Source organism: Simochromis diagramma, unplaced genomic scaffold (assembly GCF_900408965.1).
Source record: "Simochromis diagramma unplaced genomic scaffold, fSimDia1.1 OVJJ01000361.1, whole genome shotgun sequence".
Classification (NCBI taxonomy): Eukaryota; Metazoa; Chordata; class Actinopteri; order Cichliformes; family Cichlidae; genus Simochromis; species Simochromis diagramma.
The window spans coordinates 11,591,779-11,617,200 of NW_024386860.1; the positions used below are offsets into that span (position 1 = coordinate 11,591,779).

The 25,422-nt window shown below is 37.5% G+C and overlaps 2 protein-coding genes across 2 annotated transcripts in view; both read right to left on the reverse strand.

Annotated features, from left to right (window-relative positions):
- Positions 1-15,612, reverse strand: part of zgc:113232 (uncharacterized protein LOC541546 homolog) — a 31,636-nt gene extending 16,024 nt beyond the window's left edge. Inside the window, exons 1-12 of the mRNA XM_040031045.1 lie at positions 15,592-15,612; positions 10,740-11,168; positions 9,608-9,736; positions 9,393-9,446; positions 9,211-9,264; positions 8,502-8,555; positions 8,221-8,274; positions 7,354-7,407; positions 4,839-4,892; positions 4,290-4,343; positions 3,979-4,032; positions 3,008-3,058 (exon numbers count right to left, since the gene is read on the reverse strand). Of these exons, the coding sequence (XP_039886979.1) occupies positions 3,008-3,058; positions 3,979-4,032; positions 4,290-4,343; positions 4,839-4,892; positions 7,354-7,407; positions 8,221-8,274; positions 8,502-8,555; positions 9,211-9,264; positions 9,393-9,446; positions 9,608-9,736; positions 10,740-11,168; positions 15,592-15,612 (1,062 nt within the window). The remainder of the gene's footprint in view (positions 1-3,007; positions 3,059-3,978; positions 4,033-4,289; positions 4,344-4,838; positions 4,893-7,353; positions 7,408-8,220; positions 8,275-8,501; positions 8,556-9,210; positions 9,265-9,392; positions 9,447-9,607; positions 9,737-10,739; positions 11,169-15,591) is intronic.
- A 1,203-nt stretch (positions 15,613-16,815) lies between these two features.
- Positions 16,816-23,442, reverse strand: snrnp48 (small nuclear ribonucleoprotein 48 (U11/U12)). Its single transcript, XM_040030548.1, has 9 exons — positions 23,181-23,442; positions 21,893-22,006; positions 21,616-21,676; positions 21,004-21,084; positions 19,051-19,230; positions 18,808-18,929; positions 17,486-17,589; positions 17,252-17,374; positions 16,816-17,039 (listed from the first exon to the last, which is right to left on the reverse strand). Exons 1-9 carry the CDS (start codon positions 23,325-23,327, stop codon positions 16,943-16,945), a joined length of 1,029 nt encoding a protein of 342 aa, XP_039886482.1. The 5' UTR covers positions 23,328-23,442; the 3' UTR covers positions 16,816-16,942.
- Positions 23,443-25,422: the final 1,980 nt, after the last annotated feature.

Consider the following 25,422-nt stretch of genomic DNA (forward strand, 5'->3'; position numbering starts at 1 on the left):
CTGTACTCACTTTTACTCTTTACTTTCACTTTTACTTACTACCCTTCAACTACAGCTCTTCAAAGAACCTTAGCCTCAGTTTTGTTATACTGGCACTCTTATTAGACACTGGTGTTCATTCATTTCTCAGTTTGACTCAGTATTTTAGTGAGGATTTTTTACAGAAACTTTTCAGTAAACATCTCTGTAAGTGTAAAAATATTCAATAAAAAGTCAGATGGCTGAGATCAAAGTAAGAGAGAACTCTTTGGGAAAGTTCAGAAACTACTCTGTGTTTTTGATTCTCTGCCAAAACAGCTAATACAGTGATTTAATCCAGTGCTTCCAGTTTATACTTTACTTTGATTACATCACTGAAACTTTTCATTTTTCTACTTTCTTTTTGGCTTCTATAGCTCACTTACATATAGACAGAAAAGGTAAAGGTATACATATACTTTTTTAAAACCCTATAGCAATAAGTGTAATATATGGTATTTTTTTTCCTCTCTGAACTTAAAGTTTCAGGGAGACCTAAAGTTATAAGAGCTAGAAATGACTCACAAGAAAATTACTTTCTTTCCTACTGAGAGAAAAACAGCTTATGGGGATTTTGCCTGCCACCAATGAGAATCTACGTTGATTTATTGAATCTGCTTATCATCCGTTATATCAGATCAAATATATATTTCCCATTTTTCAGTGTCACATTTAGATTACAAAGGTCATATGAAGCACAGGAAGAAATGATCTTTTTCCGCTTGTGACTGATTGACAAACATGATCGTCTGTCATAAGTTTAGTTTGTTGCAATAAAAAAAAATACTGTGAAAAATAAGGGTTGCCAAAGAGTTTCTTATTTAGTAAGTAGGTGGTTTTGCTGTCTAAACCACACAAGTTCTTTTCCCTCCATTTCCAGTCTGTATGCTAAGCTAAGCTAAGCACACTCCTGATTTCTACTCGTTAAACAGATTTTTAGGTATCTTCATCCTTTCATCTCGTGTGTGTGTGTGTCATCTTTAGTTAATTAGTGTAATTGCTTTATATAGCACATTTTCTGGCCCCGTGTTGCCTAATAACCCAACTTGTCACATGATCCACTTAGTTAATAGCTGACACACATTAAATATTTGGAATTTTGTTACTGGAAACTGTGCATCCTCTTCTTTTATTATATATTTTCCCAAATTTTCTTATATATTTCCACACTTTTCTCAATATGATAGAATTTTTAATATACATACACATTTTTCAGTCAGTGATTTCCATTGATAGAGATCTCCAAAAGTTGATTCTGTTCATCTGGATATGAAAAGTGGCAGGTTAGCCTTGTTAGACTGTGAGATTTCCATCAGTAATGGGGGACAGCTAAAAGCTGATGTGTACCATAAACCTACGCATACGGATCAGTATTTAAGGTTCGACTCTCATCATCCACTGGAGTATAAACTGGGTGTCATCAGGACGCTACAACACAGAGCGAACACCATCCCCACAGACACAGCAGCCAGGGAAGCAGAAGAACATCACATCAAGAAGGCCCTGAGTAAATGTGGTTATCCCAGCTGGACTTTTGTCATTTACATCTACAGGCCAGTGGACACTCTTTCAATGATGAGGATGTGCACATCCTGGACAGGGAGGGATGCTGGTTTGAGTCAAGGAGGCCATTTACGTGAAAAGGGAAAGACCATCTCTGAATCAAGGAGGGGGCCTAAGAGCACATCTTTCGCCATCGTACAATGCTGTGATTGCAGCCATTCCCCAACTCTCTGTGAATGGTACTCATGGCCATTGATCAGTGGGCTTTGATCAGTGGTTGTTGATCAATGGTCATGATAATTTGCATAATCATGATGAAGGAACTGACCTCCCAGGCCACTGTTCCTTCAGTGGGCTGGTTTCAGTCATTATGCAAATATGCTGTTTATAAGATTGGGGAAACCTGCATGAATGACGAAACGTTTCTCCCACTGAAAACGTTACGTCCAGATGAACAGAATCACCTTTTGGAGATTTACTTACCTGGATGATTGAACATGCATTAAGATAGAAATCTTGTTGTTTTTTTTTTTTGATTTTCTGATAAAACTGAGCAAACAGATTATTAAGATCGCCTACAAATCATCTTGTTTTATTCTTGTTGTGGTTAATTAAATTTTTATTTTATTTTGAATACAATAAAAATGTTTCTGTACCTTGTTAATCATTTATTTAAAAGGTTTTCCTGAAGGAGGCTTTTGAAAGCCTTCAGTCAACATGACGTTTTTCTGACTACTACTCTGAAGTCTCAGTAGGACCACTGGTGAGGTGCCAGCAAACAGGTGAAAAATATAAAGTTAAACAAATGAATAAATTACAATACAATATTTTGGGGGGAAGGCAAGGAAACATACATGTGCTTGTGCTGGCACATTTAAGTAAAATTCAACTTCAACCATTTTTATTCTTTTTGTTTTTTTATTGTGTGTTGCTATAACTTATTTTGGCTTCTAGGCTGAAATAGGTTAGAAAAAGTTTGAGAGCCAGTGATGTATACTGTTATACAAAAGTGTTTTTGTCATTTATTCAGCTTAATAAAGTGTGTACTTAGAGTCAACTAACACTGCATATGTTTGTGTGTTACATTAATACTAAATTCTTTAATTGCCCATATTTACATCATTCTCTTTATTTTAGCTTTTTTGTAGGGAGTTTTACCAGCTCTTAACAGTGTGCCTTGGCTTTAGACAGTTTTGCTATTTTTATGGCTGATTCATTAGTTTGTGATGTGGGTCTCGCAAAAGGGCAGACATGAGATATCCAAACTGAAAAAAAAAAAGTACCCTCTGGGCAGTAATAATATTTATGTGAGATTCCTGTGAAATGTGGCCAGGAGCCAGACTCATAAAATGCAAAAGTTTTCTTCCCAGGCTGAATCATGAAGGCCATAATCTGGAAACTGAAAGGATGACTGGGTGCACTTAAATACAGACACTCGGGCATGAAAAAAAAGATTTGAGCAGAATAAAAGTGCCTCAGTTTATTTGTGTACCTTCGGACCGCTCTTTCCGATTGGGCCTTGCTGTCCAGGATAACCCTGAGGAGGATAAACAAGAAATATTGTTCTCAGATTTTTTTTAAATCAAAGGAGAAAAAAGAGAAATGAGTTCAAATATGACGTGAAGAAGAAAATTATATAAAACAGTGAATTCGGGAAATTTTAGAAATGAAAACACTAAATAAGCCGCTTTGTACTAGAGCCTGAAGCTTAGGAGCTTGTGTCACTTTAAAAGGAGGAGTCTGAGTGATATCATCTGTTGCTACGTAGATGGAACACAATTAAATAAAGGAAGATTAAACCACAAGGCAACCCTTGACAGAGTCACATGTGTACCGCTATAGTATGCGTCAGTATTTGTTGTAATGGAAACCCGAAGAAAAGAGAAACGTGAATCTCCTCAACCCAGGAAAGGTTTATGGAATTATATCTGTGACTCTGTTCTGTGTAATGGGACAGTTTGAAAAGCGTGTTTGGAGGACTTAGGAAAAAAAAGTTGTACGTTCTGCCTTTCGTGTAGATTTAATCAAATTCACAGCTCACAGCTAATGAAATTTCCTCCTGCTCATTTGCTAATAGAGGTAAAACTAACTACTGTGCGTCTCAGATTGAGCAAACTTGGGACTGCACAGACAGAGAAGTTATTAATACACTTTTATGCTGATTAAAACAAGCATGCCGAGATATTTGAAGATATTTTGTCTATTGCATAACATAACTAATGCATAATTGAATAGAGTCCCAGATATATATTAATACACCAGAGAAACTGCATCATCAGATGTCTTAAAAACCTTTGATACAATTTTTTGAATTGATTTTTTGATTTTAAAAAAAATTGCCAAGAAAGGAAAGGTTATGGAAGTCAAATGAGATTAAAATTCAAATCAAATGATGACACATAGAGTAAATGTTAAGATGTTTAGGTAGTTTCCATGACCAGTAATGATGTGTCTTACAGTGTAGCCTCTCTCGCCAACATCACCTGGAAACCCAGGTGCTCCTGTTTGACCCTGTTGACGAAGAACAAACATGTTTAGATCGACACCAAGACAGCTGTGACTTGAACCGGCACTGCTGGTTAGCAAAAAAACTGTGCAATAAACAGCTAGACATAATGCAGAAGAATAAAAAGAATTATTATTTTTTAAGCAAAGAAACTGTGTCAGTTTTTGATCATAGACATTTTAAACCACCTACAGTTGTGTGCCAGGGGAAATCACCAAACATTTTCTTTTTTGAAGAATTTAAGTACGTGATACTTATGTACCTTTGGTCCGTCTCTTCCCTGAGGACCTTGTCTGCCTTTGTCACCAGGAGTGCCCTAAAAAGAAGAAACACATCCATCCAAAGTGCCAAAAACGAATAAACCACCAGAGCATTCAAAACACATGGTTAAAAACTTTATTATATTATTCAGTGTAAATAAATTCATAAAATACAGAAACTTAAAATAAAAAAAAAATCATATACACACTGTATACACTTTAGTAACAAGTACTGGTTGTTACTGTTATTACTTGTTAAACCAGTATTTTATTCAATAATTTATTAAGAAAAAAACAAAACAATAAAAATCAGTTTATTTCCATGTCTTTATGGGCCTATTGACTTGGCCAAATAAATAAATAAAGATAAAAATTGAAAAGAACCACTAATATTTGAGTTTATAAATACTGATACTTATAAAATATTAATAAAATAATTTCAGCATTTGCCTCATCAAAATGTTACTGAACATAAAACACAGCTGCGTTGTTGTTTTCCAGTCGTGTAATCATCATGAGGACATAGTTATCACTCTTTTTTTTTCTTTTACCTTGATACCTTTAGTCCCTCTTCCGCCAGCAGGCCCAGCATCACCACGACGACTCTGAAATAACCAAAAAACTTAATTACCACCTTTTCCAGTTGTGTGGCTCCATCAGCTCATCAAGTTCTAGGGTTGAATCCATGTCTATAATATTAATCTCCCCGATCCAGGGTCTAGCCAAAAGTAAAATGTGGTGATTTATGGTGAATTATGGCACTGAAACATTAACTGGAAAATGCTGTCTCATCCATTCGTTAAAAATTGCATCATCACTTTATAATTTTAGTTAATAGTGTAATTTATTCATTTATTTTTTGTCCTAATTTGAACATCAAAAGTTATGTTCTTTCCTGAGTCAAAGTGAAACTTTGTGCCTAATATGAAGAACGACTCTAGAGGTTTGAAAGAAATATGTGTTTACAAGAGCAGGATTTTTTTGCAGGCAAAAACTCTTCAGTGATTTACCATGTCACTACCCGATCCGTACCGGAAACCCGATCCGTACCACGCATGTGCGAAAGGCATCTACTTCCACTCGAAGCATTTTATTATAATTACGGGTCAGCGTATCTGTTAAGATGTTAACAATAATAAGTATCTGTTAAAATGTTTGCAATAATGAAACATTTCAATACAATGTAGACCAAAAAAAAAAAAGTTACGGATCAGGCCTCCCCAATCCTTACTCACATGTTCAAAAGTCAGACCGTACAGATCCGGTCTACCCGATCTTACCGCCTACATGCAGATGTTCTCTTCTTCTCCTGTTTTGTTGTGTATGCGAGTTAAATTTGATTTAGTAATAGTCGAGTGTGTTTATGTTTGTCTGTGTGGAGAGGATTGATTGGAATTGTGACGATGATGTCCGCTATCACTGTCAATTGTCAGTAAACACTTAATTTGGCTGATGAATCTTCACGTGACTCATTACAAATGTTTACTTTTAGACACAATAGGCTTGTATACGGAGGTATCCATTGTTTAAATGTCCCGGGCAGTCGAAAAGGAAATATGTCCAGAAATACTAGGAGCTTACTTGGCGCTAACCATGTCATTGAAATACATTAACTGTCACAATGTTGGCAAAGAGAGGAAGTGACGAAAGATTCTCGCGTGCGTGGTACAGATCGGGTAGCGACAAGCATCATAACAGATGAAGTAATCATCTTGGCCATCATGTGAGATGGGCTGCGATAAAGTGCTAATAACTCCTTTCATACATGAGCAGGGAACTATATTATTTAACTATGGTAGTAATAATATTTTACAATTCTTCAGCCAGTACGGAGTGGCTCTTTGGATCTCATAATACACATAATGTTTGGAAGTCAAAAGGCACTGCATATCACCCTAAAACACCAGAGCAACATTAAAGTTTGGAGGTGGGAATTTCATGGTTTCAAATCTGCAACCATATACCAGGATGAAACGAGGGTGGAATGTTTCAGCAAGACAGTGATCCCAAACACACAGGCAAGGAAACTCAGTTGGTGTCAGAGAGAGAAAATAAAGCTGCTAGAATGGCTCAGACCTGACCTGAACCCAATGGAAAATCTATGTAATGAACTAAAGCTCAGAGTTCATAGAAGGAACTCACAGAACATCTAAATTTGAAAATTATGTAATGGAGAGGGCCAAAATCACACCTGAGTAATGCTTGTGACTAGTCTCTCCACACAGGAGACATCTTGTCACCAACAAAGGCTTCTTTACGAAGTATTACATACATTTCAGTCAGCGTGTTCAATATTATTTTCCTGTGCCATTTCTCATTATTACAGATAACTTTGAACATCTGTGGTTTGTTTTCTTAGCATCTGTGGATTGAATGGGTTGTTTTTGTGCATGTGTGCGTGTGCGTGTGCGTGTGTGTGTGTGTGTGTGCGTGTGTGTGTGTGCGTGTGTGTGTGTGTGTAACTGCAGTTAGGGGTCACAAAGCTTATCAGGAACTGCCAGAAAAATCCCCAAAACCCCAATCTGCTATTTAAATGTGTCATTTGTTTGTTGATACTCTGGGTGATTTCCAGGATAATGACACAACCTCTGTTGTCTCAGTCTGCAGTGGGAGGTGGTTTCAGTTTCATTTCCTGCCTTTCATTTCCTGAATGTGTCAGTGCATGTTTTGTCAGAAAGAAATATCTTAAATTAATCTAATTTAATCTTTTTTTTTTTTAAATGTGCCTGCATAATTTTCTTGCTATGCTTACATAGCATCTACAAAAGTTGAAATCCAATTATTAAAACTTTTCTGTGCCGTAGTAACTTTTGCACTGTTTTTTTTTTCCCAACACGGAAACCCATTGATTCAGTGTAGACTAAATAACATCTGCCAGTTTAAAAATAGTGTGACTCATCGTGGAGTCACGACTTCCTTACTTTCACTTTTATCAGAATTAGTCTGATTTAGTTGAGCTGAAGCAAATGTTTCACTAAAAACCTGTTCTTATTCAGCTTATTGACGTTTAGCTTAGATGTTAAATTTTCCACCACAGAGAGGCTGAGAGGTAGCTGTGTTCCTTACAGTCTCACCAGGAGGTCCGACTCCTCCACGGGGTCCCTCCAATCCCATGTCACCCTGTCAACAAGAAGAGGCACTGCAATTATTGGCTAATTATTGGCTACTTGAGCTGCTAATAACACATAATAACTGCTGGGCTAAACAAATGCAAAACAGTATAAAAATACAATGGTTCAATGTAAATCTGTAATTTAAAACCATAATGTTTTTAAATTAATTATATATTTATAATAAATCATATAAATAGCAATAGATAGATAGATCTAATAATTATGACGTCTACCACAAAGTAATATTATGAAGCCCTGAACTGTAATTTTTCAGCATAAAATCACATAATTTCAGGTCAAATGAGCTTTCTTTAAATTATTATTATATTACATGTCACTTCAGTGAATTTTAAACTTACTGATGGGGTTGATGCAATTGATAATTACACTTCATATAGTTCTCTAAATGTATCTGTTGCAGGTATTGCAGTCTGCTTAGGTATTGTCTGTCTATCTTTGTGCAAATATTTTGCTTATTTATTGACAGGAGCATAGAAGACATTTAAACAAACAAAAATATTGTAAATAATGCACAGAAAAAAAATAATGCTCCAAAGGGAAGAGATGCTGTAACTTGTAGATAAATACCTGACACTGTGAAAACATTATGTCAGGTATGACATTATGGAAATACTAAATGTATACTGTAATCAGTGCATTAACTCAACAGTGATGCATCTATCAACATCCCTCCAACCACATGACTGAGGCGAGAGGGGTGGGAGGGATAGAGTGTGCGTGTGTGTGTGTGTGTGTGTGTGTGTGTGTGTGTGTGTGTGTGTGTGTGTGTGTGTGTGTGTGTGTGTTTGTGTGTGTTTACCTTTAGACCCACATCTCCAGGCTCACCTGGCTCTCCTGGAAGTCCAGTTTCTCCCTGACAGATTCAATGAATAATCTTAGGAAAGTTTTAAAAATCTTCACAGATGGAGCTGCAGCTTTACGGAGCTTAACTCTTTGGTGAAAAAAAATTTCAGTTATTAGTTTAAAAGGTTTTAAATGAAACTTAACAGCTCACACTCTGCACTTATATCTTTTAATAGTCACAATAAAATGTAAACGTAGCCAGTTAACTTTCACTTCAGGATGGACTGGTTAACTCACTGTGGCTCCAGAAAAACCAGAAGCTCCTTCATCTCCCTCAGGACCAGGGTCACCCTGCAAGATGAGGTCAAAGGTTACAACAGACAAGGGCAAAAACATTTCCAAAGCTTATACACAACACTCACTCTCCTCACACAACAAAGCAGTTTCATAGTCTTAAAAATTGCAACAGCTGAAAGTTCTAAACAGTGAATTTTTGATATATGGTGAAATCAATTTAAAAAATAAAAATAATGAAATTATTGAAATGACTGATTATATCTTAACCCTACTTTAGTTGGGGCACCTCGAGGTGTCTGTTGTGTAAAATAACACTAAAACAGCACAAAACACTTTTTTCCCCTTTTCCTGTCATAGACAAGATTTTTTTTCTGCTTTAGTCTTTAATTACTTAAATTACCCAAATTACTTTAAATTTAATTAAGTTTCAAATGAAGAGCTTTCACTTTCAGTTTGGCTTCAGGTTTTTAGCAAACTTTCCTTCACTGCTTATACCTCTTTTACTTTCTGTTTAGCTGACTGGCTTTTATGGTCGTTAAAACTCAGTATTTTCAGTTTCATTTTATTTTTTCTTTAGTTTTTACTTTCACTCTATGTTACAACGCCAATGCTGTCATTACTTTCACAGTGTTATGGGAGCTACAAATGTAAATACAAGCTATTTTGCATGGTAGTATCAACTGTGACGGCTGTAGCATGATTTACTCACCACTGGTCCAGTATCTCCTCTCCTTCCCTGAACACCTTTGGTCCCTTTATAGCCCTAAAACACAAAACGGATAAATAACCAGTAATTAAACTACTTGAATATGCAGCTGCTGCTTTAGTATCACTTTAATCAGGCATTCTTGTCATAAACAAACATCCATTATTCATGTTTAAGATTTTTACCTCTCTCCCTTGAGACCCTGGTTTACCGGTTTTACCCTGCAGGCCTCTGGATCCCTGAGAGAAAGAGAAAAGGAATCAGACTGTGGAAAACAAAAACTACAACATGAACAAACCTACATTTGACCCTAGTTTTGGATCAGGCCATGCAGTGTAAGAATGAAACAAAGGGGCCATTGACTGCATTTAGCCAGTGATGTGATGCAATGTGGCTGTACCTTCGGTCCTGTGAAGCCAGCAAATCCAGGCTCTCCGGGCTCACAGTCACACTCTGTTGGCCCCTCCTGCCCAAGCTCTGCATCGCCCCCTGACTCTTCTGAGGAGCCAGTGTCAGGCTCATATGGCACCTAAAACACAACATTAACAAATATTATCACACCTATGGTGTCCTTCAAATTTAGCTTCACTACACCCAATGCCCTGCACCTGCATAGACATGGTTTTGTAGACATTCCTGATTCCATTTTCCTTGTTTTAAAGAAATTTAAATCAAGCTGCTACAATTTTGCAGTGCGATAAGAGAACAGTTACCAAATCAACCTCATAGTAAGATTTGCTTGACTTAAACTAAAATGGACACATTAAATTAATTTTAAATCTCATTATTGGTGAGGAATATTCAATAATCATAATTTTATATTACTCGTAACAATCTTTTTTTTTTTTTATCGCTTATTTGCCTTGTGCAGTGCTTCAGATTAGCTATGCTCTGGAACAAGTATGTCATTTTCATCATGAAGAACCACAAGTTGCAGGAGAGGCTTGATGGTGTAGGGTTATGATTCTCGTAGGTTCAAATCCTGGATGCGCCCTTACTTTGGAGCAATTACTGACTGATAGTTCTGCCAGGCAGTTTGCTTTCAGCATCACTAAACAAAAATTGTAGAAAATCTAGCCCATTACAGAAGACTGCTGGTAATAATATTTAAGTGCCTCCAGGGGGCAGCCACCCGCCTGTGACCTGAAGTGGACACTCCACCCGTTTCTAGCTGAGAACCATGACCTCAGACCTGGAAATGCAGACATTTATCTGCCAATCACCTCACTTAAAGCTGGAGGTTCCCACCTGAGGGAGCCAACAGAAGCACATCATCTGCAAAAAAGCATAGATAAGATCCTGAAACCACCAAAGTACAAACCTTCTGCTACTTGCCAAAGTCCAAAACCCATAAGGAATAAATCCGACTTATTGCCAACAATGCAGTCCAAGCTTTCACTTGGCTGTACAGGGACTGAATGACCCTTAACAATGGGCTGAATGCCCTTTAATAGGAAGATTTTTATGCGAGAGAGAGGTCAGGTTTTTATGAATGCTATATGAAACTAAAACTCAGTTCCTAGTTATGTTTAGCAGATATGAAATTGTTGAGGGGCTTGGAACAAAGAGAGCAACAAAGAGCATTGTTGTTTTTTAAAGCTCTCTCTGCATTTCTTCCTGCTGCAGTTTAATATTGTTGTTGAGCTATCCCTGACACTCCAAGCACACAGCTGTCCCACCTGCACGATCTCAGTGTCCTCTTTGGCATAGTGGGACTCAGTGGTGGTGATGTAGGGAAAGGTGTCCTCAGTGATCATGGTGATTTGGGTGGGGATTGGGCCATAAGTGTCATAATCCTCCTCCTCGAATATCTGGTCCACATCATAGCTATGAGTCGGCTCTGGTGGATATTCTAAGGAAATATTAAGACATTTAGTTTTGTTTGGACTTTGTGGTGCATCGTTACAGTCAGCAGTCCTGGTCTGGAGCCCCGAGGACTTCAAACAGTCAGAGAGTGTCCTCTGGTACAGTTTACACTAAGTGTGTTACTGATCTCACCTGGCTGAGGAGCAGCTAAGTTGTCATAGTGGTCAACTGCGGAAGACTCTTCATAGGTGTGTTCCTCACCTGAATAGACATGCAAAATACATGAGGTAAGAACTCAGTATGAGACACATGGGGAAATGTGACTCGTTTTAGGGGTATGATTCCTGTTTTGAGTGTGCACGATCCCGGGTTCAATTCCCTGATGAGCCCTTAACTTACAGCAAATGTGGGAGGATAAAAATTGCAGCATACTGTACATACAGATCAACAACTTCCAAAAACATCTCTCCTCTCTTGCAAAACTGTGATTTGAGTCAGTGCATTAAAGTTTACGAATGAAGTGAAGTTACAATCGGAAGGGTTTTTTTTGTTGAAAAAACAAAGAAACAAACAATAATTTGTGGTAATAATTGAATAAATATGAGTTTGTAATGAATATGTGATAAATTTTGTGCTCGCCTAACAATGCAATTCATTTAAAGTTGTTACTTTTTTTCTCCACATAAGCCTTTACTTGACTACGATATTAAACAAGAAAGTTACTAATGAGTTGTGAAGGTACGTTTTACTACTTAAAAATAATTAAGCAGTGTTTATCATAATTAACTGTCGATTAGTTACCTAGAAGAAACCAGTTTACAATATTCCTCAGCTGGATTCTATAATTGTGTTATCTGTCACCTGTTGTTCTTTAGTAAAACAAGGCTAAACAGCTATTGTTTCACCTGAGGTTAAAGTTAAATCAGTGTCAGCATGAGGAAGCCCTGACCTGAGTGGTATCCAGAAAATTCCTCCTGGCAGTGAGAAGAGACGGCAAACAGCATGAACACGAGCAGCCCCGAGAGGAGCGACGCCTGCAGGGTACACATCAAATACAGCAGATAGACTCATGCAACACAATTCACCATTTCACACAACCTGAATGAATATTAAACTGTAAACTAAGATGTCACTGCTGGATGAGTTTATTTTCTGACCCACTGTTCCTACTACAAGTGCTGTCAGCTGTATTTAAATAAATCCCTCCATTTGACTCTATTAATTAAATTAAACTAAATTAGGTTTAATTAAATAATTAAACCAACTAACTTTTGATTGGCCTGCGACAGACTGGCGACCTGTCCAGGGTGTACCCCGCCTCTCGCCCTATGACAGCTGGGATAGGCTCCAGCGCCCCCCGCGACCCTGAAAAAGGGTAAGCGGAAGCGAATGGATGGATGGAACTTTTGATTGGCTGCTTCTTGCACACTAAGAATTTGAACGGCAGGTGGGTGGGGCTCCTGTATTCACAAACAGTTAAGTGCATTTAATGACCACCAGAGATGGGCAGTAACGTGTTATTGTAATCTGATTACTACAAAAAGTAATTAGATTACTCTTACTTTCCCGTAAGCACGCTGCATCACTGCGTTACTAAACTGTGATTTTGTGTGTGAGAGTGTCTGATGACAATGACGTAAGCGCGTGCGACTTCTGTGGCAGCAACAGATGTGTAAATCAACATCTGAGCAAGCACCTGGCCTTCTGCCACGGGAATGTGAAATTCACAGAGAAAGCGCCGGATCCCCCCCACTGACAACTGCAAGAATCACTCGTCTGTTTGACTTCTGCATTTCTGTCATTGCAGGTGCTCTTTGGTCGATCCTTTGAGGGATAGGTCCCCGTTTTAAATCGTAGACAAGCCCTAACTACACAAAGACTGTTGCAAACTATTCTACTTTGAAGAGTGCCCATGCTGAACCTCATGTTTTTAGTCTTGAGTCCCTTGTTGGTATTTTTTTTTTAAATGTTATGCACAAAAAGGGTATCAATTAGCTGTCAGTGAGGTAGCTCATCCATCTCGTGATCCATCATATTTCACAGGCTAAAAACAAACAAATTATTCTACAGGGACTGCAGCAGTGCTTCTTTCTCTGTGAAGGGAAACTGTAAACAAACAAGGTAAAAAAAAAGAAAAAAAAAAAAGATTGCAATCATGCTGATGTAGTTTTGCACCACTTTGACTTAGCAAAGACTTGTTTGACCTCATTTTTTACACTGGGAGTATTTTGACTGCTTTATAGGGGCTTTTTAGTTCCAGGGGACTTGATAAGTCAGATTCTTTCTTCCATTTACTCAGTGCATCATGTAAAGTGTTTTTACATTGTAAACTTTTATATAGGATCCAACCAACTTTATTTTATTTCAGAAAAAGAAAAAGTTTAAAGTAATTATGAGCTGCATAAACAGCCTAAAGGGAGTGTTAAGTATATTGATCAACAGAAATTCAGCATAATTCATCTCTAATTCCAGTCTTCAGTCTTGTTGCCTCAGCTCGGGTGACTGATTACTGTCAGGTTTTATGGCTCTGCTTAGACCAGTGACAGGTGTTATACTGCCCTCTGGAGGTAGCATAGTAAACTACTGGTAGGATACTGACAGAATACAATCCTATGGCAGTTTTTGTATTAGCCAAACAAATTTTTTAATAGAAAAACAAAACTCCTTAATTCTGAAGGTCTTTGTTTATTTCCATGTTATTTTTTCCAGCACTGTAAACGCTATGTGCAAATATTGATTTAACCCACACGGTCAGTCTGATTGAATGAATAATAGGCAGGTTATCTGTGAAGCCTTTCCTGACTCACAGTGGTTTTTCATTCATTCACCTCTAGGCTGCATTCCTGAAATGCTCTTTTTGAAGGACTTCCTAAAAGGACCATCATTGGCTTCAGCTTATTCAAATTTCTGTTGAAAGGTTATTAACTAAAACTAATAACCATGTTAACCAGTTTTAGCAGAGCTGCACTGGCATAAGAAAATTTTTGCACAAGTGATTTTAAAATACTCCTTCTTGTATTTAAAGTCTTTTTTTTATTTAAAAGTTTACTTTAAGTTCTAACTCACAGTCATAGATCTTACTGCCACTTGTTGGACAACCAATGAAAAGTATCAAAAACATCAGAAGTGAAGCAACCGCTTTCACTGATGAACCTCCTGACCTCAGAGCAGAACTTGATGCATCAAATATGATCAGAGAAGTGTTTGGGTGGGCTACACCAACAAAGGAGAATCACTGTAAAGGACTCTTTATTTGCAATGAGGTTGCTGAGATTTTGAGTTGCTGCTGTTTGCCTGAGAATTAAACAGACTGAGGTTTCTTTGTCAGGAGGAAGACTGCTGAGCACTTCTCAGACTCATCTGACATTCCTGAAGCCTCACTGTGAGGCTGCAGACCAGCACAGGAAAACCTGCTCTGTACCTGGAAGGCTGAGTATTAGATTTTAACACAAGGTCACTGAACTGGATAAAAGGAGGATAAAAATGACCACAACCACATTTTTGTAATCATTTCTGAAACCTCAGATCAAACCTGTTTGAAAAAGAATTTTGGGAAGATTCAAACCTTGAAAAGGTCAAATGAGCTCAGCTTCTCTGGTGTTAAAGAATCCCTCACTCTTATATTGTTTCTTTATTCAAGTAACAATTTATTCATATAATATTGACCTGAATAAAGTAGCAAAAAGAGCTCATTATCCAATAATTTAACAAGAACATTTGCCACATTTCTGCTAGACAAATGTTGTCTTGTTAACCTTTATTAGAGGCTAGTTTGTGCATGAATTTAAACAACCCAAGAGAACAGCTGTAACAGACCATACAAGCAAATTCAAACCCAATTAACTCTGCCCTGTTGGACCTCTGGGGCTGTGAGGTAGTGAATACTCTCACATTTCATATTTAACTTTTTTGTTCATATTTGTCGATTGCTATAAAGAAACAAAGGCTGCTCCAACATTCCCAATGTGTGCAAAATCTATTTGGTCACATGGCCAAACATTACACCATGTACAAATTTCCCTTTGGCTTTGTTGTGAACTCTAGAGAAAAATCCAAAGTCAGCAAAGAATCTAAACAAAGCCTGCTCTGTGAATTAAAAAGCTTCCCCAGAACCTAAAAATTACCCACAAACATTCATCAGAAATGTCTGCTCAGCAAAATGACTCCCACACAGATGACTTACTGAACAGCTGAATACAGAATTAGTTTATGATGTATTGCACCAAAATGACTTTAAAAATGAAAATAAATTACCACAAGTTATACTTCAGTAAACAACAACAAAAAAGTTTTTTAGATAAATTCTGTCTGCAGATTTTGCGGATTTAGACACTAACACAAACAAAAAGAGAAGATCTGCATTTTTAATATGGAAGTTAAATTAATTATATTGAAATTTTTAAGGCCTATATCAACATTTTAAGGTCTTGCTAACAGCCTGAGAGGCACTTTATAGACTGTCCAGTGGACTAAGGACAAACTAAAACCTTCCCCTGATTATTTTACCATAAACAACATTTAACAGTTCCCTCAAAATGTGCAGGGCCAAATCCACATATGATGATAATCTCATCTTACCTTATCACAGGAGGCCCCCATGGTGCTGCACAGTGATTCCCTCTAGACCAGACCTGCTAAAGGATTCTTTGGGGATATATGGATGAGAACAAAAACAGCCAGATTTTACGTTCCCTGAGGAGTTTCCCTTACACTATTATCACCCCAACGGTTCCCCTGTACTCTCGTCTCTCCAGGATCCGTCAGGTTCCCAAGCACGGACGGGATCCTGTTTGACTTTTTTTGTTCTTCTCGTCCTCTATCTGTGCTTCTCAAAAGGGTGAGAAATACCAGATCCAGAATCCAGCATGAACAGAGAAAAACCAGGACAGAAGGAAGATGAATAGATTTTGGGGTTTTGTGTCTTCACATTAATGTCTATATCACATTTCCATGTGCTGCTGTCTGGAGTTGCAAAACAGTTTTAACATCTGATTTAAAAAAAAAAACTGTTTTGAGGATTGTAATCATCTAGACCACAATTTGCACCCATAATCATGCCTTGTATTTCTTCTCATGAGCTAAATAAAAAATACATTCAAAATAAACTGTATCATTTAACGATTTTTCAAGCTTCAGTGAAACTTTTTCAAATTAGTTTAGTGAGGAACACATTTTACCCTCAGAACAAGATTTCTTAAATCAAAAGACCGAATGTTTTGCTGTGTTGCAATTTCAAACAATGATGTCATTTATGCCAACACAAATAGATTGTGTGACTATAGAGACAATTAATGATAATGATAATAATAATTTGTTGTATAAACTGGTCATTTTTATATTCTTCAACCTAGGAACAAGAATCACAGGTGCATAGTTTTGCAACTATTCTTCAGTGAGCAGTCAGATTTAGTTTTTATGTTCTTCCTGAAAGTCTGAACTCTTTATCAGACTATTAATTTAAATATCTGTAAAATGATCACCCTACATTTACTTGCAGTGTTTTTTGTTTTTTTATAAACAGACCGCACAAACCCCCTTTACTCCATTTTCTTAATGACTTTCCAGGTAAACACCCAAACTTACAGCAAAGACTAAAAGCCAAAAAATAACCTTTGAACTTATGGTGAAAGTAGGACAGTTAAGACACTCCTGTCTGAGATTCCAAGTTATCATTAAAAAAGAAAAAAAAAAAAAACCCAGCCAATCAGGCAGAGGGAGGTAAGATGTGGCTGTGTTGTAAAACGCCGAAGTGCTGATTGAAAATGGTGTCAGTGAAGCAAAATAAAACTCAACCAGTGAATGTTCGGTTTAAAGACTTTATTGCGTTTAAATTTTTACAAAATGCGTCAGTGTGTAAACCTATTTTTAGTCTCGCCTTGTGAACACTGCGACTTCAGAGTCGACTTCAGTCACTGCAGATTCAGCACTCTCACTTCTCCTTCTCCCTGTCTTTCTCATCTTTCTTCTTCTTCTTTTTCTTCTTTTTATCGTGGTGGTGGTGGTGGTCATCTGGGGAATGGGAATCCCTGTGAAGATCCAAAAAGTCCAAGTTAACTCTGCAGTATGCATAATACATTTTGGTGTTACAAAATAAGATATTTTCAATCATTAAGCTGTGAAGATGATGCAAATTATGTCATGTGGTTGTTTCTGTAATTGGTGTGTGGTATACAAGAGCTAGAACAGAAGATAGAACTTCCCATACACATCCACAACCCTTAGATAAGTCCTTTCTCACCTGTCCCTCCTACTCTTCTTCTTCTTGCTCTCCCTTTCGTGGCTTCGCTCCCGGCTGCGGTGACGTTTACTGTGGGAGTGGTGAGACTCTGAGGATGGCGAGCGTCTTTCATCCACCTGCCGCCTGAAAAACAAAACAATTTTAAAAAATTGTCTTTAACCTATAAACTCCTCTGATGCAATATCTTAATCGTCAATGAAGCATAAAAGTGATCATGAGGAGTGCTTCGTGTACCCGTGGGAAGACTGTTCCACTCTCATCGACTCCTCTTCATCTTCCTCCTCTTTCCACTGTCTGGCAAGTTCCTCAGAATGGACGTTGATCACCTCTCTGATCACCTGCAGGGCGATCATAGAGACCACATTACTGTTTCCTAACCTTGGTTCAAACAGGACAGGTCTCTCTGAGGACCGACACGCTGAGCTTAGCATCAGATTTTCAGTTCGGAGATTCCCAGGCAGAGTTTATTTAGTATTCCAGTCAGAGTTATCATAGTTTAGCATTTTTCTAATTAGTTTCTATTTTTATTTCATTTTGACTTAAAAAAAAAAAAATCCGTAGTTTCCAGTTGACTCTCTTATTTCAGTTTAGTTTTTAATGTTCAAAAATGTTTCGTTTTATTTCTTCCAGTCTTGTTATTGCTACAGTGTGAAGGGAATATATTAGAGCCAAGACTCTGGAAAATCAGTGCAGATATTATATTGAAAAACACACTGAAAGCAGTTAAAATCCCGAGTTTCAATAAACATGTCTATTAATGCCTCATTAAACAAGCTCTCATCTGCCGCGACCGGTTATGGTGAGAGAAGGAAGACAAGAAAACTACTTATAAAACAAACTTTGCCTTGCTTCCCATAAATGTTTACCCTGCTCAACAGAATAAGCTAACATGTCTTTCAAAACTATACTGCTCCCACCGAAAATTCTCTGCCTGTGTGAAACAGACACACGTATTGTTGAGATCTGGGCAGTCAGTCAACAGTCAGATGACCAGCATCTTGCTCAGTAGAATCGAAACTGGATTCTTCGCCCTCTTGTCCATCAAGATAAAGCCTGTTTTGTCTCTGTGCCTTTTGAGAAACTGTCCAAATTGGAGTTGTGTAGGGTGATGTAGCAGAAAAACTGATAGTGGAGCAGAGGCTGAGAGTTTTCTGAGGAAAAGAACTACTCAACAATTTATCAGACAGTCTGTTCTTTTGCTGCTTTGTGGAAGTCAAATGATATAAATTAACAAAAGAAAAAAAAAGCGTGTCCAGCTTCATGAACACTATATGTTGAAACTCAAGAGCTCAATAATAGCTCCAGTAACTGGATTTCCAAATCAGGCTCACCAAATCCACTGGTCATTTATACTGTGCTGTCCTTCGTTTTCACCATTTTAACGTACTGTTACTTTTGACATTTCCAACTAAAGATGGGAAAAGCGGTTCTTGTGATTCACAACACCCTTCATAATTTAAAGAAAAAGTTATTTCACCTTCATCATGGATTATATATAAATGAAGTAAATGATTAGAATCAGGACAACACTTATTGTTCTTTATCAACTCATCTACCTCAGTGTAGGATTTCTTGGTGATGTGAACATTTTTGGCTCTGTAGGACTGACGCCGCCTCTTGTAGTCCCTCATTTCAGCCATCAGCTCCAGTTTAGTCTTTGGTTCATTTTGTTCTTCATCTGAACAAAAACACACACAATTTTTATGTGGACTGCACCAGAGAAAGGCAAAAAAAGTGTTTTCCTTCACTAAAATTACAGCAACTCTAAGTGTAGAGTTAAACTTAGAGTTAAATCTCACCTTTTTGGAGTTTGGACACCAAATCTACGTAGAGATCGTCGTTGGAGGACGATGCTTCCTTCTGTTCATTGATGACGCCGACCACATGATTGTACAGAGCCAATCGGTCGGCAACAGTGAGATCACACACGGCTCGCTTGTGGTTCTGAGGCACGTCGACCGGCTCACCGGAGTACTGACCTGATAAAGGATCAGACAAGTTTTACAAGCTAAGTGAGAAAACACAAACTAAACTGACAAGATTTTAGTTCATTTATCTAATTTCAAATCCTGGACTTCAACCTCAAAACAGCCACCTGATCACTCAGAGTCAGAGGTTTGGGATAAGTTAAAGTTTTGCTTGTTTGGAATCCTGAAAAACAAAAAATTCAATCTTTCTAGTTTCTCTAAATTTCTAGTTTTCTCTGCATGTGGCCAAAAGGAAACCCAACTCTAACCCCAGATGAGTCGCCAATAACCTGTTTGCTCTTAAGACATTAATGAGGTTAAAAAAACCAAAAACACGTCCACATAATGCAAGTCAAATGGTTAATTATTCCTAAGGTCACTTCTCAAAGTAGCTCTGTATTCAGCCAAAATTGGATTCTACATAAAAGTAATTTGGTTTTAAGTGTTAAAGTAGAAAATCATAAAGGCGAATTTACACCATGGACCCTGTTCTCAAAAAGTGACATAGCTTTAACACTGACAGGAAATAAGTGCTTCAAGTTTTATTTTATTTTTATGTTTAGCGCCATCTTGTGCCAGCACAGAGCATGACATCATTGGGTCGGTTGGCTGCAGTCAATAGACTTACATTATTTTATGTTAGCTAACTAGTAACAGAACCAATAACTGAGGGGAAAACATGGGGACTTAACTAAAAATCGGCTTTAAGGGGGTCACGTTTGTGCTGCCCCCGGCTGTAACAATGAGTTTTATGTTAAAATCAAGGAATAAACAGTAATTGGTTGTTTTGCTAGCTGCACTAATAAGAGGAAATTCACCTGTTAGCTCTAATGTTAGGGTGAGGAACAAAGACAGAAGTTACTTTAAAGTTTAGTCCCTAGTTATTACCTAACATCAACGACTGGTTTTCCTTTTTGTTTTGCTGCTGTTTAGTTTCCGTTTCCTTTCAGCTTCCAAGCTCTGCTGATAACTCAGCATCAGTAAGGAACTGTGGCCTTCTACTGGAATACTTTTAGATGAAGATTTGACAGAAAGCAGAAACATTTTTAAACATTCAGTCTAAATATGACTGATGAGTCTACATGTATGGACTTTCCCCATCACATAAAGGGAAAAGTATTTGTATGTTCAAGGATGCAGATGTGACTGATAAGCTTCCCGCACCCAAACCCCTGTGGTTTGAAAGGATATGACAGTAAAGGATATGAGGCATGAAACCAGTGGCAGACCTCTCTAGAGCCCATCTCCTCTAATACTCACCCCAATCGCTGCAAACAGAACAAACAACACATGGATGTTAGGAGCAAAACTAGAAAAGGACGTGACGATCCTAAATTGATATTGTAAAAGCTCCTCTTTCACTAATTACTAGTACTAATTACTAGTTACTATTTGGTGAGGGTGAGAGCCAAAAAAGTGAACAATGAATTTACAATGAGTTTAGTGAGGACTTTAAAACTAATGGCATTTTTCTTGGTGTATAAAATTAAACATCTGAATATTCAAGAATAACCCTGTAAAGCATGTTTATCACTGGAGAGGCATGACCCTAATCCTAACCATTCTATCTGACCATGTCAAAGGGGGGAAAAAAACAAACTTTTTTCCTTTTTCCAACATCTAACAACAGGTCTGGATTCTGAATGTAGGTCTGGTGGCGGGGTTGAGTCATCACCAATGATGAGTTGGCGATGACAGAGTTAACTTTGTACCTTTGCTTCTAGTAAATGTACGTTGGTGTGTTGTACTTAGAAAAAGAACGCACAGAATAAAATGAGCCGCTACCTTGCCAGAAGACTCCTTCCATCCTCATCATTGGTGCAGCAGATCTCGCCTGTAGGATCACCTGATGCTGGGTGGTTTTGTCTGCATGATGAATGAGAACAGAAAAAACATTACTAAAACATTCCTGACCGAAAAATTCCATCCTTACCTTCCTTTCTACTACAAATGAGTTTCACTACGCGCCAAGACAAAAGCATCATTACTTAACGTTCAAAGAACATTTAGTAAACAATGAAATGAAGGCGACATATGTTCTTTTTCCAAGAAATAAAAAAAAACAGTAATATTCAAAATGATTTATATAATTAACTAGATAAAAATGGCTTTCAACAGGGCACATAACAATATACATCTTTTTTTTACTGCACTACAAACTTTTTAAAGTACATTTAAAAAGAACGAAGAAAACTAAATTGAGTGTTTCTTGTTCAGATTGTTTTATTTCATTTTTTTCAAAAATGAATTATCTCTTCCTTCTTTTAGCAACACAAGTTGCAAAACTTCAAAAGAAAACAGGTGGTCTTCTAAAAAGATCTAATCTCACTAGGGTGAACTTTGGTTATACTAAAGAAAGGTGATAATTTCCAGAGAAAGTCCTCTGTGATGACTTACCCATTGTAAAGCTTCTGACGCTGGTGTTCTCATAGCTCACGGAGGGGTCGTACATCTCCGCCTGCAAAGTAGTGATAAGCTTTACAGCTCTTTCAATTATTAAACACAACTTTACATTAACACTGGAGGTTAGGAGGTTTTCAGTAGTCTGTTGCACAATAACAAGAAGCTTTTGTAGTCTACTTTACTGCTTTTGCCCTGCTGTCTCTGGTCCAATTGCCAGGTTACAGCAGCAGATTCCAGCACCAACACATTAATCTGTAACTAACTGTGTTACCTGCTCCTCGGCAGAGTAGCCCATCTTTTTTAGCTTGCAGGAGGCTTTGTGCTTCTCCATGGTCCTGACCGGGACCCTGTGGTGAGGGTCATAGGGACACTGCTCCATTGGTTCCTGAGAATGCAAGCATATTACATTAGCAAATAATGAATTTAAATTAACATCAGGTATGAATTACACAGAAGCATTATTAACATACCATTGCTGTAACACAATTACCTTCTGAAAGGTTTTTTTCTGCAGTGTTTATTAAAACTGTTTTATAAGGACTAAACAACCTCATGGCCAGAATTCAATACAATCTGAATTGTGTAAATATGTATGAAAGCTAATAATAAGCATATTTTCCTATGATGTAACAACTAGCACCACAAATTAACCCCATAGCAAAACTCGTTAAAATAGGTCTAATTCAAACTGAGAATTAAATGTCTTTGTAAAAATTGGATTTAGATGTCATTAACTTTTGTCTGCTCTCTCCCGTACTTTGCGTTTTGCCGTTGTTTTTGTATGTCCTTCTTTCCTTGCCAAGTTCTATTGAATGCTGTTCAAGAAATCTTCCTAATGTAAAGTTCAAAGGGAGTTTTTCCTTTCAGTCTTTGACAAATGCTGCTCAGAGCGGGAATTATGACTTGAAATGTCACTATTTTGAATCTTCAGTACCAGAAAATGATCGCCAAGAAGATACAAATGTATATGTGGTAATCAAAAGAAGGAAAACTTGTACTATTTCATGTAAACAAAGACATTTAAACCAAAGTGTAGCTTCAAAAGCATCCTCGTTGAAACTTTTGAGAAGAGCACATTAAAAAAAAAAAATAATAAAAAACTCAGGAAAAGAAAAGCGGCCTTAAAAAAAATCCGGTAAATATTATAAGATGCAAGCATAAAAACACTATTAGAAGACACATGACATATTAATTATAGTTTTTTTTTTTTAATTACATCAGACGTAGACCACTAAAAAAAGCCAAAATAGAACCACATTACAGCAAATAAAAGTGCCAATTGGGCGAGAGCAACCAGCAAATCTACCACCAAGCTTGAGTGACTTCAGAAAAAAATATTAGAAACTCACCGAAAACGCCCCAAACTTAGCTTAGCTTAGGCAGCAGAGAAAAACTCCATTATAGTCACTTAAGCAAATCTCTCTGGACTCAAACTTAGTTAAACGCTTAAATCTGATGCTGCTCTATTGCTGCTACGGAAAACAAAACATTCCGAGAAGGTTTTCTGCTGTTTTGACTGAACAATAAATGCTAACATTAGCCAAACAAACGCTAGCTACCTGGTTGGAGTTCTTGTAGTCTAGCGACCATCCCAGCGTTTCAAATATGTCGTTTATCTGTTTTTTGCACTTTTCAGTAAATTCCGTCAGCTCCTGAAGACGCTCCATGCGGTCCTGTAGAGTTAGCGGCGGTAATGAATCCGACATGATGGGTTTTTATATCAAAATGAACAAAGATTTTCCCTTGAAATCATCACAAGGATCGTTCACTGTACTGGAGAGCGGAATATCCTGCGCACAGTGATGACGGAAGAACAATAGCGATGCATGCTGGTAGTTGAAGTCCAATAGTTGCTATATTATATTATATTATATTATATTATATTATATTATATTATATTATATTATATTATATTATATTATATTATAAAAAATAATAGCAATTCAGAAATTAGTTGTAACTTTTTTATTTGTATACATAAGTATCAAAGACAAGGACTCATATAGAATACAAACATATCTGATAAATACATAACTCTAAACCATACAGTCATAACGCAGTGGATTTTAGAACTGTGCAGCATAGTTTGATTCTTCTTGTCCCCTTGAGTATACTCAATTCACACTGATAGAAAATTGTTCTCCAAGTGCTCATTTCTATGGTATGATATAATATTTCTGTCCCATTGGTGATCGTTGTAACAGGTTAGTGCTTTGTAGGACTTTAATTGGGTGTGAGGTGTCATTCTGTCACTGTACAGTTTAATAAACATAAGAATTACTTCGGTCATATGATGTGAGTGGTGAAAAGTGATGAAATTTTAACCCAAATCAACACCTATGGGACATCTTCTATTGGATTTTTTACTATCATCATATAACACCAAATGATGGCATTTCTTAGAAGAGTGGCATTGACTCCCTAAGCTTTGGAGACATGTTAACACCAGGTAGGCTTTTCAGCCCTGCGTCTTCATAATACATACAACTGCATTTCATTTAAATTTGTCGTTTGACTGTGAATTAAATTTTATTTACAGAGCGTACAGTGAAACTGAGAAACACTGAAAGGCACTCCGGCTTCATGTGGGGTACAGCTGGTTTTCTTGTGATGTATCTGGATCCAGCAGATCATCTGCATAAATATCCTCTGTTCTGGGAAGAGATACACAAGCAAAAAACTTTTTCAACCATATGTAGTATGTTTGTACGAACTGCGGTGTATTTATGTGTTAGACAAAAAAAGGTTATGAGGTGTACAAGTGTTAGTTGTGCAAAATAATATTTAAACAGTTACTTTATTTGCTGTAATGATTTTGGTATATGATATAATAATTCTTAAATACTTACATTACTTCCAGAGTGTCTTCAACTGCAACCTCCTCTACAACCTCCACTCCAATGATCACGTTCCTCCTCACTGCTTAAATCAAATACAAGAACATTTTGATATGTCTCAAATGGATGCCTGCATAAATATACGTGTGTGTTGGCTGAATGACAACAGCAATCTCAGCTTTAAACACTCCGATGGAACATCTTAGTTCAGTACATTGAATATCACAATTGCTAAGGTAAAGGGAAAGGATATCATTAAGGAAAAGACCCTAGAAACTAGGTGTAATCTCACCTCCACAGTAGATAAATGGAGATCCTGATGAGCAGTGACCCAAAACATCTTGTTCCCTCTGTCTATAAACACATCTCTGGGTTTCCATCCCTGGACCTCCACAGCACTGACAACCCATGAAATGCTGGAATACATCTCCTTGCTCAGCTTCAACAACTGTTATTTGCTGCAAAGGAGCACCCGCGTCATGCTGACACAGCCCTGTGCTGTTGGGAATCCCTGAGTGGACCTGAGGCTCATAGATGGACCACTGACCATCAGCAGACTGGCTGATAATGTCACCACATCCTGAAGAAATATATGTGAGATACAAAGTTAACTTGACCAATCAGTGGCTGAGGTCGAGCTATACATTACACTAAACAACAACCAAAATATACATGGCTTATTAATGCAGAGGGTGGCTTAGAGTTACACGTCATGGCTGAATCATATGCCTGAACCATCTGTTTCCTCCACCTGCTGATTAGACCTGCTGGGTTTGGACTAAAACCGTGGTCAGCAGTCAGCAGTATACTGGTACACATTCCCACACACACATACACACACAACAAATATACAGAAATAGCAGGGAGTGTGGGGTTTCACAAACAAAAAAACAACATTAAATAGGATTAGATTTGTTAAGATTTGTAATTTATACCATTTACTCCAGTGGTGAAAGCAGTCATG

Excerpts from the sequence above, each read along its gene's own strand:
- snrnp48 (XM_040030548.1), bottom strand. The coding sequence starts at position 23,327 with ATGTCGGATTCATTACCGCCGCTAACTCTACAGGACCGCATGGAGCGT. Across the intron at positions 21,677-21,892 it reads GCTACTCTGCCGAGGAGCAG|GCGGAGATGTACGACCCCTC; the intron begins GTAACACAGTTA and ends ACTACTTTGCAG. Across the intron at positions 21,085-21,615 it reads CGTCAGAAGCTTTACAATGG|ACAAAACCACCCAGCATCAG; the intron begins GTAAGTCATCAC and ends TTCATCATGCAG.